This window comes from Spermophilus citellus (genome assembly GCF_964194105.1).
Source record: "Spermophilus citellus genome assembly, chromosome: 9".
Taxonomy (NCBI): domain Eukaryota; kingdom Metazoa; phylum Chordata; class Mammalia; order Rodentia; family Sciuridae; genus Spermophilus; species Spermophilus citellus.
The window spans coordinates 43,233,853-43,248,655 of NC_138191.1; the positions used below are offsets into that span (position 1 = coordinate 43,233,853).

General features: G+C 35.0%; 1 protein-coding gene across 1 annotated transcript in view; it reads left to right on the forward strand.

Annotated features, from left to right (window-relative positions):
* The window catches only part of VAV3 (vav guanine nucleotide exchange factor 3), a 365,289-nt gene that overhangs the window by 293,183 nt on the left and 57,303 nt on the right, over positions 1-14,803 (forward strand). Inside the window, exon 20 of the mRNA XM_081308329.1 lies at positions 2,246-2,382. Within this exon, the coding sequence (XP_081164455.1) occupies positions 2,246-2,382 (137 nt within the window). The remainder of the gene's footprint in view (positions 1-2,245; positions 2,383-14,803) is intronic.

Sequence of the window (14,803 nt, forward strand, 5' to 3'; positions counted from 1 at the left end):
ACTATGATTTTTACTAGGCCATGTGTTATGGCATTCTATCCTCTAAAAAGGCAGGAGGCAACATTGCCTGACATCTACAGCCTTGTATGTAGGTTGGCATTTCTATGCTATAATCTCAAATGCATTTTGGGGTAGTGAAATGTCATCCAGTGAATGTTTGTTCCTAAACATCCTATAAGTTCTCATTTTTTCTTGATAATGACGTATGATAATGGGCATGTTGCCAATGAGAAAACTGGCCTCTTTCCCACTGTATGTCACATGTACATGGCACTGCTCCTTTTATCCCAGTGGGTGTTGGCCATAGACAACTGTAGGAAAGGACAGGGCCACATGCATTATTTCAGCTTTGAAAACTCTTCTTTCTTGGCTTCATCTTCTATTTAAAAATTGGCATAAACCTGGGGCTGGAGTTGTGGCTTACAGGTAGAGCCCTTGCCTAGCATGTTTGAGGCAGTGGGTTTGATCCTCAGTACCACATAAAAATAAAATAAAGATATTGTGTCCACCTATAACTAAAAAAATAAATATTAAAAAAATGGCATAAACCCCAAATTGCCCGGGGAGTCTACCAAATGCCCTAGACATGCTCAATAAAACAGAGGCAAACCTCAACTCTGACTTCCAAACGTGGAATAACGATCACACAGACCAGACTCCATTTGAAAAATTCTACGTTATCCTCTTTTATATATTGAGCTTTCAAATCAATTGTCCTGTGTACGGGATGTTTAGATTTCATTTTAGGTTAACAGTAGCAATTTAATAGAATGTATAAAATAAGCACTCTCTATACTCAAAGGCATTTACAGTGTGTAGAGAACAAGTCTTATAAAAACACTTCAGCCAGAAGAGTTCTCCTGTGGAGTATTGTTTTTGGGAAATAAAACAAAGGCTGCTGTTTGTGTTAGGGTGCCACCTTTTAGCATCTGGAAGAAAATCACTCCATTATAGATGTAGGATTAAATTCATCCCTCTAGGGGTCTGTGGCTCAAGAACTGAAGCAAAGGGGTGATGTACCAACTGCTAACATGCCTCAGCAGTTGCAGCTGTTAAATTGGGGTAAAGGATGCAATGTGTTTCAGCCCTCTGCCTTCTGATTGACTGGATTGATAAGACACTGTTGACAAAAGCTTTTCAGTTCTAATTTATAGTGACATTCATTTTCCCCTCTCTGCAGTGGCTGTTGAAAAGGATTTTGAGGACTTTATTGAACTCTTTGCTGGAGCATTCCATGTAGCTATCGAGACCTTTTCTAAGCAACTTGGACAGCAAGAACCAAACTGGCAGTCATTATGTACCTCCTTTATGTACTAAGTGCAGCACTTTCAGCCAGTTACTACAGTCAGTCATTAGCATAAAAATTCCTGAAGTGTAATAAGCAATGACTTAAGTTCTGTAATATGCAATAAATATCATGTTCTTCAATGTCTTCATTGAACATTCAAAAAAAAAACAGAGAGTGGACAGATCTGTTTCATATATCATTGATGCTCTTGGCTTGGACATGTTCCCTTCATTGGGTCTGTTTTGCAAGCCTAAATTTGAGCCCATAGAGTTTCTTCATATAAATGTCTTAAGTATTGCAGTGGCACATCCATCACCCCTTTGCTTTTGAATTACAAAGATAACCTTAAGAAAGCAACCTTATACTGGGCAGTGTGATATATACACAGAAATGGTGAGCCTCCTTAGTGATGAAATCAGCCAATGCCCAAGAGGAAAGTAGTAGGCAAAAAGGATAGAGTTGATGAAAAAATTGATTCTTTTTCATTAAACTGTACCATAAGTGATGTGTTTTTTATGAAACAGGCATCAACTGAAAGAGAAATATTTTCCAACTAAAAAGAGATTGATGGTGAGGGAGAGAGAAAGTATGTAAGGGATCAGGGGATAAATTTGTGTCTTCTTCTATTATTATCTCGAATAATGAGAAAGTTGAAAAGCATTCCATTGGAATTACTTCAAATGTTTACTTGGACCTAGTGGTATTAAAATGTTTTTAATGTTGGGCTGGGGTTGTGGCTCAGAGGAAGAGCACTAGCCTAGTATGCATGAAGCACTGGGTTGGATCCTCAGTACCACATAAAAATAAAATAAAGGTGTTGTGTCCACCTACAACTAAAAAAAAGAAAAGAAAAAATGTTAAAAATCTTTTTAATATTAATAATGGCTTTTAAAAATACATTTGGACTTTACACATCATTGCTTTCTCAATTCTAGAACTCACATTGCTTATTTTCAGGTTTGCCAAAGATGCAGGTCATTAGGAACTACACTGGAACACCACCCCCAGCTCTTCATGAAGGACCCCCGTTACATATCCAGGCAGGGGATACCGTTGAACTTCTGAGAGGAGATGCACACAGTCGGTTTTGGCAGGTACTATCAAAATTATAACTTTTTTTAATTTAATGGATGATTCATAACTGCATGAAGAATAAAGCTGTTATCTTTAGAAACTGATTGCATGCTTTCAGATTCAGAAATCTTACATACTATGGAGAGGGAAATTATTTTTTTTATTAGCCTTCCTCATATTTACCAATACCAAAGTGGCAGTGAGTGTTAGAAAGCTAAAGGAAAATAGTGTCAATGCTGTTAGTCATAATTATCATTTTTATTAAAAATTCATACCTTGCTAGAGCAGATTTTCCAAACTCAGTACCTGTGGGCATGATCTAATTTGCATGGCTTTAATATATTAACAGTTTACTTCAGGGAAACTACCTAATTAGCTTGCCAGTGGCCATTTCTGGCCATATTTGATTCTTTGCCTACCCACAGTACCTGAGGTTCTCAGAGGTTGCCCTGGGCATTTTTCATGAAATATATGATATATGAAAAGTAAGTGATTATGTTGATGTTTGCTAGTGGTAAAATCCATCTTGCCAGTAAGCCTACATTTGATTTAAGCATTTTTTAAATTGAGATAAATATGCTATAATGTTAAGCTTTGATGAAGCTGGATAATAGAAGCTGCTGTTCATTAAAGTATTCTCTATTTTCTTATGTGTTTCAAAATATTCCCCAGCAAATCTAAAGGATTTGTTAAATATCTATTGTGCATTGAGGGAAGAGGTGGGTAAGGGTCAATAGGAAGATTAGCATGTGAATGAAATTTGGTTAAGGGTAAAGGGAGAGAAGGCAGAGAACTATGGGATAATATCCCACTGTGCACACATGTAAGCAAGAGCTTTCACTGGCATAGAATATTTTACTGTCTTTCATCTCATTACATGAGAATGCTCTAAGATTGAATATTTATCTACAACCATCATTTCAACTGCTATAGGCAATGAGTTTTCCAAAGCTCCAATATTTTTCTTAACTATCATACTCCTTTCATATGTCATCCTTCTCAGAAGAAAGGATAACAGAAAAATTCTACTAACTCATGCATCCCTCAACATAACCGCAGGATATACCTATATTCTTACCCATACGCTCTTCTTATTCAATACTTGCCTTTCTTCTTGGATTTTCCATCTCACATTTTCAATTTCATTCTCCCCCTGCCCAATAGCTCCTTTTCTATGGTATATAAATATGCTCAAGCTCCTCGCCACTGAAAACATGGGTAACTCAGTCTTTGGTTCTATGAGGTTCCCTCATTCCTTCTCACCCTCTTGTTCTCCCATAGCAAAGCTGCACTTGTTAGGGGAGTCGTGTGTTCTGTCTCTTCCCCTCTATGTTATATTCATAATCGAGTGTCTTGCAGAAACTACTCTTATTTGGCTCACTGCTATCACTTAAAACATATATATAATCTTTGAGATATATGCCCACTTATACATATTTAAAATGTTCAACTTGATAAGTTTTGACAAACATGTATACAAGTAAAACCACCATTACAGTCAAGATAATACATGTACTCACTGGTCCCAAACTTCTTTTTAAAAAATATTTTTGTAGTTGTAGATGGACACCTTTATTTTTTACTTATTAATTTTTATATGGTGTTGAGGATCAAACCCATTGCCTCACACTTGCAGCCATTGAGCCACAATCCCAGCCCCACCCAAACTTCTTTTTAATAAATTTTTTATTTGTTCTAATTAATTATACATGACAGTAGAATGCATTTATGCACTTTGATATATCATACATAAATAGAGTGTGATTTCTCATTTTTTTCTGACTGTACATGTAGAATCACATCAGTCATGCAGTCACATATGTACATAGGTTAATAATGTCTGTTTCATTCTAAGATCCTTCCTATCCCCATTCCCCTTCGCCTCCCTTCACTCTCCTGTATATAATCTAAAGTTCTGTTCTTTCATAGCACCCCCCACCCCCACATTGTGTATTAGCATCTACATATCAGAGAAAACATTGTGCCATTGGTTTTTTGGGATTGGCTTATTTCACTTAGCATGATATTCTCTAACTCCATCCATTTACTAGCAAATGCCATAATTTCATTCTTCTTTAAAGCTGAGTAATATTTTTGTGACCCTTCATGGTCCTTCCTTCATACCCTCATTTATTACTCTACCCTTCCAACTCTAAGGCAAAAGGTACAACTCCAAGGTAAAACCATTGCCATTGTTCTGCTTTTGGATTATGGATAAGTTTTTACCTTTTAGAATTTTACATAATGTGTATTCTTTTTTTTATGTCTTTCACTCAAAATTATTTTCTTAAGATTTAATCATGTTCTTTCTTTTTATTGCTGGTTATTATACCATGTATAGATATAGCACAATTTGTTTATTCTCTTACCAATGGATTTTCTGGTTGTTAGTGGCATTTGGTTGTTACAAATAAAGTGTTTGTGAACATTCAAGTATAAGTCTTTGTATGGTTATCTGCTTTCATTTTTCTTAGCTAAATTTCAAGAGGGGAAATGATGGATCATACATAGATATATGAATATATTACTAAATAGATTTTACTAAACCTGATTTTGAAAGTCACTGTGCCGTGCTATATTTTCACCAGCTGTAGAGGAAAATTTAAGGATCCATAACTGGTCCAACATTGTGTATGGTCAGTCTTTTTCATTTTTTTTCTGGTCTAATTGCTATATAGTAGTATCCCATGGTGTTTTTTTATTTGCATTTCCCTAATAACTAAATAATTATGAACATTTTTTCATATATCATCCATCTACCTTTAGTGGTGAATAAATACTTATTCCAGTATTTCATCAAAAACAAATCCTTAACAGATTTTATTTTCTAAATATTGAGAGTTCCTTATATATTTTAGGTCTAAATCATTTCCTTATAAAATGTGTTATTTTTATATATTTTATTCTAATCTGTGGTTTCTATTTTTATTCCCATTGTTATACATAGAACAAAAGTTTTTATTTTTGATATAGTCACTTTGTCAGTTTTTTTTTTTTGATTATGCAGTGGGTGTTTTATTTAAGAAATCTTTTGAGTTTGGGAACATAGCTCAGTGGTAGGCTTGCCTAGCCTGTGCAAGGCCCTGGGTTTGATTCCCTAGAACTGCATTAAAAAACAAAGCAAAACAAAACTTCACCTCTCTCAAAGTTAAAAAAAATACTCTTCTATGTTTTCTCCTAGATATTTTATAGTTGTAGTTTTTACATTTAGGTTTATGATGCATCTTGAGTTATTTTTGTATATGATGAGTGGTGTTTATATTGTTTTAAATATGGATAGCCAGGTATTATGGCAATATTTGTTGAAAAATCAATTATTTATCTACTGGGTTGCCTCTGCACTTTATACATAAATGAGTTGACCGTATATGCAGGTATATTTCTGTAGTCTCTATCCATCTCTTTTCCAGTGTGCTGCTACCTGCCTAGCTTATTGTAGTTTATAAGTCAGCTTGTATTAGTCTTCCAAATTAATTCTGTTCTTTTGTTTTGTTTTTTTTTTAATGTTTTGGCTATCCTTAATCCTCTCCATTTAATACGAATTTTAGAATCACCTCATCAGTTTCACCAATCAACACCTGCTGGGATTTTGGTTAGAATCGTATTGAATTATAGATTAGTATAGAATTGATAATATTGAGTCATCTGATCACTGGACTTGATATACTCTATTTAGGTCTTCTGTAATTTCTTAGCAGTGTTTAGTAGTTTTCAGAGTCCCACTCATACATGTCTTTTATCGTATGTGTAATCACTTCACTTTGATGCTATTGTAAATTACAGTTTTAAAATTTCAGTTTCTATTATTTCTCAGGAGTATATAGAAATATAGTTGTGTATTGATGTTTTTTCATCTTGTAACTCTTGTTGAACTCACTTTTTCTTGTAGCTTTTCTTCTCCAGGTCCCAACACACATTTTATATACATAATTATATTGCCAATTAGTAAATATGGTTTTACTTCTTTCTTTGCAATCTGAATGCCTTTTTTTTCTCTTATCAATGACAATGTCTAGAACATAAGTAAAATGTTAGATAGAAGTGATGAGAGAATACACCCTTGCACTATTCCTGATATTAGGGGAAAGTTTTAAGTCCTGTACCATTGAATATGATGTTACCTCTAGTATTTAACAAATGTCCTTTGTAAAGTCAAGGAATTTCTTTCTTCATCCTAGTTTGCTGAGTTTTTATCAGTAATGCATGATACGTTTTGTCAAATGCTTCTTCTATATTAATTGAAATTATTTTATTATTTTTTATTTATTAATATGGTAAATTTAATGGATTTTCATATATTAAATCAATCTTCTGAAACAAGCCCCTGCATTATACTTTTTATACATTTGTTTTATTTTATTGATTTTTTTTTTGTTCTGGCTTGGGTAATAATGTAATATTCAAAGATGCGGAAATGGGAACAATTTCTTTCTTTTTAGTTTTTTAAAAGCAATTTTACTGAATTGCATAATTTTTTCCTGACATGTTTTATGTAATCCACCAGGAAATATCTCTAGGTCTTAAAGTCTCTTTAATAGGAAAGTTTCCTTAAACTACTGTTTCAATTCCTTTAATAAATATAGAGTCATCCAGGTTATCTATTCTTCTTGAGTGAGTTTGGATAGTTTGTTTTTCAAGGAATTTTACCACTTTGTCTAAATTGTCAAATTTAATGGCCTACAGTTGTTCATGGTTTTCCTTCATTTGCCTTTTAGTATCTATTTTCTGTAGTAGTGTTATCCTTCTCATTCCTGATATTATCAACATGTGTTTTCCTTCTTGAACTCCTTTTCCTGATCAACCTGACTAGATGGATAGGAATTTTATTAATCTTCCCCAAAAAACAGCTTTTAGTTTCACCTCTTCTCTCTATTTTTTTTTCCCTGTATCATTGATTTTTGCTCTGGTCTTTATAACTTTCTTTATTCTCTTCTTTTGGGCTTAATTTGCATTTCTTTCCCTAGTTTCTTAAGGTAAAGTGTTTACTCATTGATCCTTTTTCTAATATAGGCAGTTAGTATATAAATTTCTAAGTGCTGCTTTTCTCCCTTTCTTTAGAATGCTGTATTTTCATCTTCAGTCAATTCAGACTACTTTCTAATTACCTTTCACTTTCTTCTAATGGGTTTTTTAGAAATATGTTATTTAGTTTTCAAATATTTAGGGATTTCCCAGACATATTTCTGTTCCTAATTTCTTTTTTTTTTTTTTTTTTTGGCTATGGAAGTTGATACTGGGGATTAAACTGAGGGGCACTGTACCACTGAGCCACATCTCCAGCCCTATTTTATATTTTATTTAGGGAGAAGGTCTCACTGAGTTGCTTAATGCCTCACTTTTGTTGAGGCTGGCTTTGAACTCGTGAACCTCCTGCTTCAGTCCCCTGAGCCACTGGGATTACAAGCATGTACCACCCTGCCCAACCATAATTTCTTTTTTAAAGTAATTTTATTTTTAACTTGAACATACAAATTACACATTTAATGCCATACCATAAGATAATATAGTTCATATGATTGGAATCATTTTAAATTTATTAGAAATTGTCTTATGGCAATTGTAGCTAATAAGTTGTCTTGAAGTCAGATTGTGTTAGTGACAGACCAGAAAATGGTCTATCTTGGTAAATGTCCTATGTGTACTTGAAAAGAATCTGTATTTTGTTTCTCACGGGAGGGATATTCTACAAATATCAACATGATCCAAGTAATTGATAGAGTTGTTGAAGTGTTCTATAACATTGTTGATTGATGGCATAACCACATGATCCACTCATTTTCCTATAGTCAAGTTGAATTTTTTTCTTTCTACATTTTTCCGTGGTGAATTATAGTTGTCCATATGATGGGATTTGTTGTTACCTATTCAAACATGAACATAATATAACAATATAATTTGGCCAATATGGGACCCCAGCACTTCCCCCTTCCCTCTCCCTTCCCATCCCCTTGCTCCATTTCCTTTACTGATATCCCTTTGATTTTTATGAGATTCCCTGCCCCAGTCCTAGTTTTTTTTCTTTTTCCTTTCCTAGCTTCCACATATGAGATAAAACATACGACCAGCCCTTGACTTCTGAGTTTGCCTTATTTTACTTAACATAATGGTCTCAAGTTCTATCCATATTCTGTCAAATGGTGTTAATTCCATTTTTCTTTATGGCTCAATAAAACTCCATTGTGTATATATTATGTCATTTTCTTTATGCATTAATTCTTTCGTTGATGGACACTTATGCTGGTTCCATAGTTTGACTATTATGAATTGTGTTGCTGTATGCATATGTATACATGTATGACTATAGTATGATGCCCAAGTCTAAAATTTTTGTGTTCTAGTCCCTCCTCTCATGTGTCCCTCTCCACATCTTTTAGTCATCAATTCCTTCTCACTTTATCTTCTAAATTGCTCTCAATACATTTCTTCCTTTCCACCTCCATTGAAAATCTTCTACTTGACTCAACTGTTGCATATCACCTGGGATCACCTTCTAAGTGATCTCCTCAATCACCTTCTAACCTCTAGAAGTTATCTGCTAAGACCATCCTTTCTACCCCACGAAATTCAGATATAATTACAGAGTTTCTTATTGGTGGTGTCTTCCAGTATCTTCCTTCTGACAACACACAGTTCACATTTCTTAGCCCTAATGGTGGCACGTACGAACTACAGGGTGCATCCCTGCGTACCTCTCTGATTTCACAGCTCACCATCCTCCAACTTCTCATGTGTTCATCATCATTCCCATCACCCCTGTACCCCTATCTATTGCTCTGACATTTCAATTAAAGCCTTTTCTGTCAAAATTTTCTCTTCTGTATACTCTCTTACTCTACCCTATTTCCAGGTAGAACTGAGCAAAATTCTTTTCTTGTGATAATAATTACAACTAAAAACACCAACAATTAATGCTTATTCTATGTTTTAGATACAAAGTAGAATTCTAAGCATATTTTACATATATGAACACATATAATACAAATGAGAATTATATAACGTGAATTATGATTATTATCATCCTCATTTCATAGAACAAAACAGAGTACGTAGAGAGTGAGTAGTCTGCCCAAAGTCACACAGCTCATGACTTGGCAGGACTGGAAATCAGACTTAGGAATTCTAGAAACAGAGGCCAAACTCTTAACTACCATACTTTGCTGCTGCTTCTGTGGTCATGCTGTCATGATCAAACTTGTGCTGCACCTTGTTTAGACTTTATGCTTAATGACAGGGGAGATAGGCTTATGTGCTGTTTAAAAAGTACCTGTCTTTATTGCTAATTAAAATGGTTTCTTGTGTTTGTGTAACTATCATCAAATTTGTGACAATATTTGAGTTTTGTCTTTACTAAACAATGATTTATTATTTCTTATAAGGCTGTAGGTTGATAAGGTGGCTCCTTTGCTTCACTTGATGTTGGCTGGGGTGATACAACATAGAAGGTCCAAAATGGCCTTGTCCACAGGGTTGGCAGATAGGACCAGCCCTGTCTGGGAACTCAGCTGTAGCTGTCTGTATCAGTGACCTCTTCAGTGACTCTTTAGGCTTCTGCACAGCATGGTAGGCAGGGGCAGTTAGACATCTTACACAGTAGCTCTAATCTAAGTGTAAAAGCAGAAGCTGCCAGACTTTCTGAGCTTTATGTCCAGAACTGGTGCAGTTACTTCTGCTGCTTTTTATTTGTTAGCATGGAACAGGACCAGCCCAGACACAAGGGAGAGGATAATACAAATGGAATACCAGGAGGTATGGTTCACTGGAGATCACCAAGGTACCAGCATGCCTTGAAAACATTGTTGAAGCTGTCTGAGAAGCTCCAAGAATAAACTGACTTTGTAAACAATTCTCAAGGGCGCTAAAAACCAGTCCATTTCTCACTATGGAGAAAGGAAAGAGTCATGCTAAGGAAAAGTGTTGAAGATCTTGGTGTATATATGGAGTTCCCAGTCCATCATGTGTTTGAGAAGGTGGTGAAAATAGCCCAGCAGGAATCCCAGAAAAGTGTGTGCGTGCGTGTGTGTGTGTGTGTGTGTGTGTGTGTGTCCTTCCAGGGGTGTTTATACTTGAGAGAGAAAGATTTGGACCTTCATATTTTTTTTCTAACAAAACTTTGTTTCTTTTCAGTCTTCTTTCTTTCTTTCTGATAATTTAGACTTGGGAAGCTTAAATATGTAAATATGTAATTTTTCTTATTTTTTGTTATCACATTAGGTTTGGATGGTTCTTCCAGTATTTTTCATGATTTTTTTCCATATTCATTATTTCACTTAATACACAGTGTTAAAAGCACGACTATAATTTGGGTTCTATGACAAACAACAGCCCAGTACTCTTTTTACTCAATTGTACTGCCTCCTATTCTTTCTAGACAAAAAGAAAGACGTTATTGTCATTTCCTCCCCAGCTGCCTGGAAACATGAAGAATTTCTAGAATGGTTTTCAAAATGCTTAAGAGAATTGTAGAAGAAATGAGAACTACTCAATGACAAAATGTGTATTATTTTGAGGGGAATATAATGTTAGGGAGAAGAAAGGCTAATATTTACAACACAATAAAAGAATTAGCAAATTTATTTCAGATCAGCAGGTATGCACTGAGTGCCACCTGTTATGCACTAACTGCTCACGCTGCAGTTATCAGCTGTCATCATTGCTTTGACATTACGGTCTTCTGTTTCTAAAGGAACCACTCATACTTGCTGGAGCTAGTAATGCATTTTAATTGTTAGGCTTGTGTTAATGATTCGTGTCATCTTTTTGACATGGATGTAACATGAGTCAAACTGTCTTACAGATATCTCTGATACAGTCAAAGGATTTCCACTCAACGACAGCTTCTTATTGATAGGAGCAGTGGTAGAGTGAGAAAGCCTAGATTCAAATCATGTACTTGTAGCCAAACACCTGTATGGCTTGGGTCAGATCACTTAATCTCTATGTAGTTTAGCTTCAAGTGTTACACAACCAGGACTGGACCAGAGTGTTGTTCCCAACTCTTACTGACTCTTTGGGAGGCTTTGGAATGAAATATACACACAGCCCTACATTCGGAGACTAGATAGACTTGACCTAGGATGAACCCAAATCTGAGTAGTTTCTACTGAACCTCAGATAAATGTAATATGAGCCATTAACTATACACTCTAGTTGGTAAGATTTCTTGGTAACTATGACATTATCCCTAGCTTCCTTATTTGGTTGTTGGTAGCAAACCAAATCAAGTGTAGCCACAAAATAAGATGTTAGAATGGACTCAATACTTTAGCTTGGTAACTACCAAGTAAAGGGAATGTTTTCAAATAATTAGTGTATAATAAAAATATACTTGCCACAATTCTTCATCCTGAACTTCATAAAAATTGATTTTTCTAAAAGCACCTCAGATCTTACAGTACCCCAAGGCTGTCATGATTAAATTTTTTTAGCTTTTGTTTTTCAGATCACATGTATGGAAGGTAACTGTAGGAAACTGAGATGAGTCTGAACTGAGTAATGGCATGATCTAGAATGTCCTGTGTTTTTAAAAGAAATTCAGAGCAAAAAATCTTTCTTCCTCATTAGGCCTGAAGAATCCATGCTGGCTGGTTGGTCCTTCCAAACCATATGTGTTTTTCAGTGTGTTTACAGTAGTTCCATGTATATCAGTTGCCAATTTCATGTTCCAAAGAAGGCATGTCCTTTTTGGTTCACATCCTAAAATATGTGACTCCCTCCTGGGGGTGTTTTCAAATAGCTTCCAAAAATATAGTTAAGCAGTTCTTTTTGTCCCCTGTCCCATCTCATTTGAGATTGCACATAATTAGCATGAGAGGAGAAAATTAAGTGTTTTTTGTTGTTTGTTTTTTTTTTTTTAGAGAGAGAGAGAGAGAATTTTTTAATATTTATTTTTTAGTTTTTGGTGGACACAACATCTTTATTTTATTTTTATGTGGTGCTGAGGATCGACCCAGCGCCCCACACATGCCAGGCAAGGGCGCTACCGCTTGAGCCACATCCCCAGCCTGTGTTTTTCTTTTCTGTACTAGAATTTAGAAAATCATGCTTCAGTTTGCTGAGTATGGGTTAACAACCCTGCCATATACCAGCTGCATGAACTGAAACAGATTACTTTCACAGTGTGCCTCACTTTTATTTTCCGTAAAGTGGGAGTAACAATAATCACAACATACAGAATAAAACATTGTATGAAGGAGTTCTGGCATAGCTCTCATAAATATAAGCTCCTATTCACCCACCCTCCCATTCTTTCATCCGTCCATTTCTTTAAATACTTACAAAGTGCCTACTGTATGTCCAATTTTGTGTTTTATATTAGAAGGACCAGAAATGAGAAAACCAGTTTCTAACCTTACCTCATGTTCTTAATCATCATATTTTTGTTTTTTTCATTTATTGGTATTGGGGATTGAATCAGGGGCACTATACCACTGAGCTAATTCTAGTGCTTTTTATTTTTTTTACTTTGAGATAGGATCTCGCAAAGTTGCTTAGGGCCTTGCTAAATTGCTAAGATTAGCCTCAAACTTGTAATTCTTCTGCCTCAGCCTTGGGGGTTGCTGGGATTACAGGCTTGTACCACCATGCCCAGCTCAATGATCTTAATGATCTAGGGAGTAATTGGAATTCAGAATAGATGAGGTACTTGAGTACATTTTGAGTGTTTATAAATCACATTGTTAAAAATATAACTAGAATTTACCTGCAGATAAAAATTTAGACCACTTATCTGGATATTACACTGGCTCTGCATTTGTATTTCAAAAATGTCTTTTAGACTGGTTAAGTACTTTGGCCTGTTTGGAAATTTTCAAGAAGTTATTCTTCTAAACTGTTTTTTTTTTTTCTCCGCAAGTGAGCAACTTCACTCATTAGTGTAGAAAGTCAGATTTTATTGTAGACTGTCATGTTTTCAATATATTCCATGTCCAGAGAATACAAATTATTCTCTACTATCTATCAGGGGATTTCTTTCTTTGAATAGCTATTAGTCTAGTCTGTATTATTATTATAACAACAGTAATTTCTAATGCTATTGAAGTGAGTGAGCTTTCTGCATTTTCATTATAACTCCTTTCAAACAATGAATTGTCAATTGAGCTGTAAAAATGTATTCTGTTCAATCTTTGTATTGAAGGGATCCATTGTGGCAGCTTTTTGTGTGTGTGGTTGTCTTCTCTTTTCCTTTCTCTTTCCTTGAAAGCTCTATAAAATTGTTTTCAAGTGAAATGAATATAAAGTAGAAAATTGGTCATTTTGGGTACATTTCCTAGTGCAGGTGTAAGGCAAAGATTTTTCTGAGAGTTAACAGCATTTCGAACAATTCCGATCGTACCATCTGATGGTAAACCTGTTGCTCTTAAACCTTTGTTACAATATATGATAATAAAGGCTTAGTGATGACAGAGGGCATCCTTTGTGCTGGAAGGCATTGTTCACATCAGAAACTTTGTTTTCTCAGAAAAGCTACTGATTATACTTATCAGTAAGTGGGAGAGGGCAAGAGACAGAAACAGTCAAACGTAAAATCAAGCCATTCCAATGGAGTGTTTGGTATGTGTTTTCTTAGAAGAAAGCTTGTGAAACCATGAGGATTCTGTGTCCTATATCATGGGGTTTTATTTGCTCCATTGTCATTTACAAATAGCCATGTGTTCCACTGGGAGAATTTTGTAAGCTAATTGGAACCAAAAGGCAATTATAAGCAGTAGAACCATAATCAGTGCCAAAAAATATATGTATTTTTATCCACAATGAAAGTTAAATAACCTAGAAAATAGTTGTGATACTTCACAGTTACAAATCATGCATCTACATGATCTTTATTCTAAGGAGTGAAAATGGTTTTTACACACATTTCTGATTAATTCAAAAGATCTCCATAAAGAGGGTGATGGGAAAGTCATGTTACCCTTGTTTAGAACTGAGATTTTAAAGAGCCAAGTTGAACCCCCTGTCTATAGGATAATAGCAGTAAAATAGAAACTAAAGTCTCTTCCCGACTTCGGGTCCCGAAACCTACTTTAATTCTATGTTAGACCACTCTATCTTTGTTTTAGGAAAACCATTTTATTTTTTTTAAATATTCCCTAAGAAAAATATCCCTTTAAAAGGCAATTTAATTAGGAAACAACAACAACAAAAACATTGTTATATGTATGATTTTTTCCTTAGAAAAAAAATTTTAAACATCTTATCCCATAGGAAGAATCATAGAGAATAAAAAGTAAGAAACTCCTAGAGTTTAGAGAGAATTTAGGAGATTGAAAATGCATAGAAGCATTTCTAGTCACAGGAGTCAAGGAACCTGGGGAAAAGAGGGTCCTAATTGGCCATGAACAGTAAAGTGTTAAATTTCCCATAATAAGCTCACCCTCATTGGAGTCTGCCTTGTCAAGAATTTTTACTTCCCACACTGACTTATTCAGTGTTAAAATAACAATC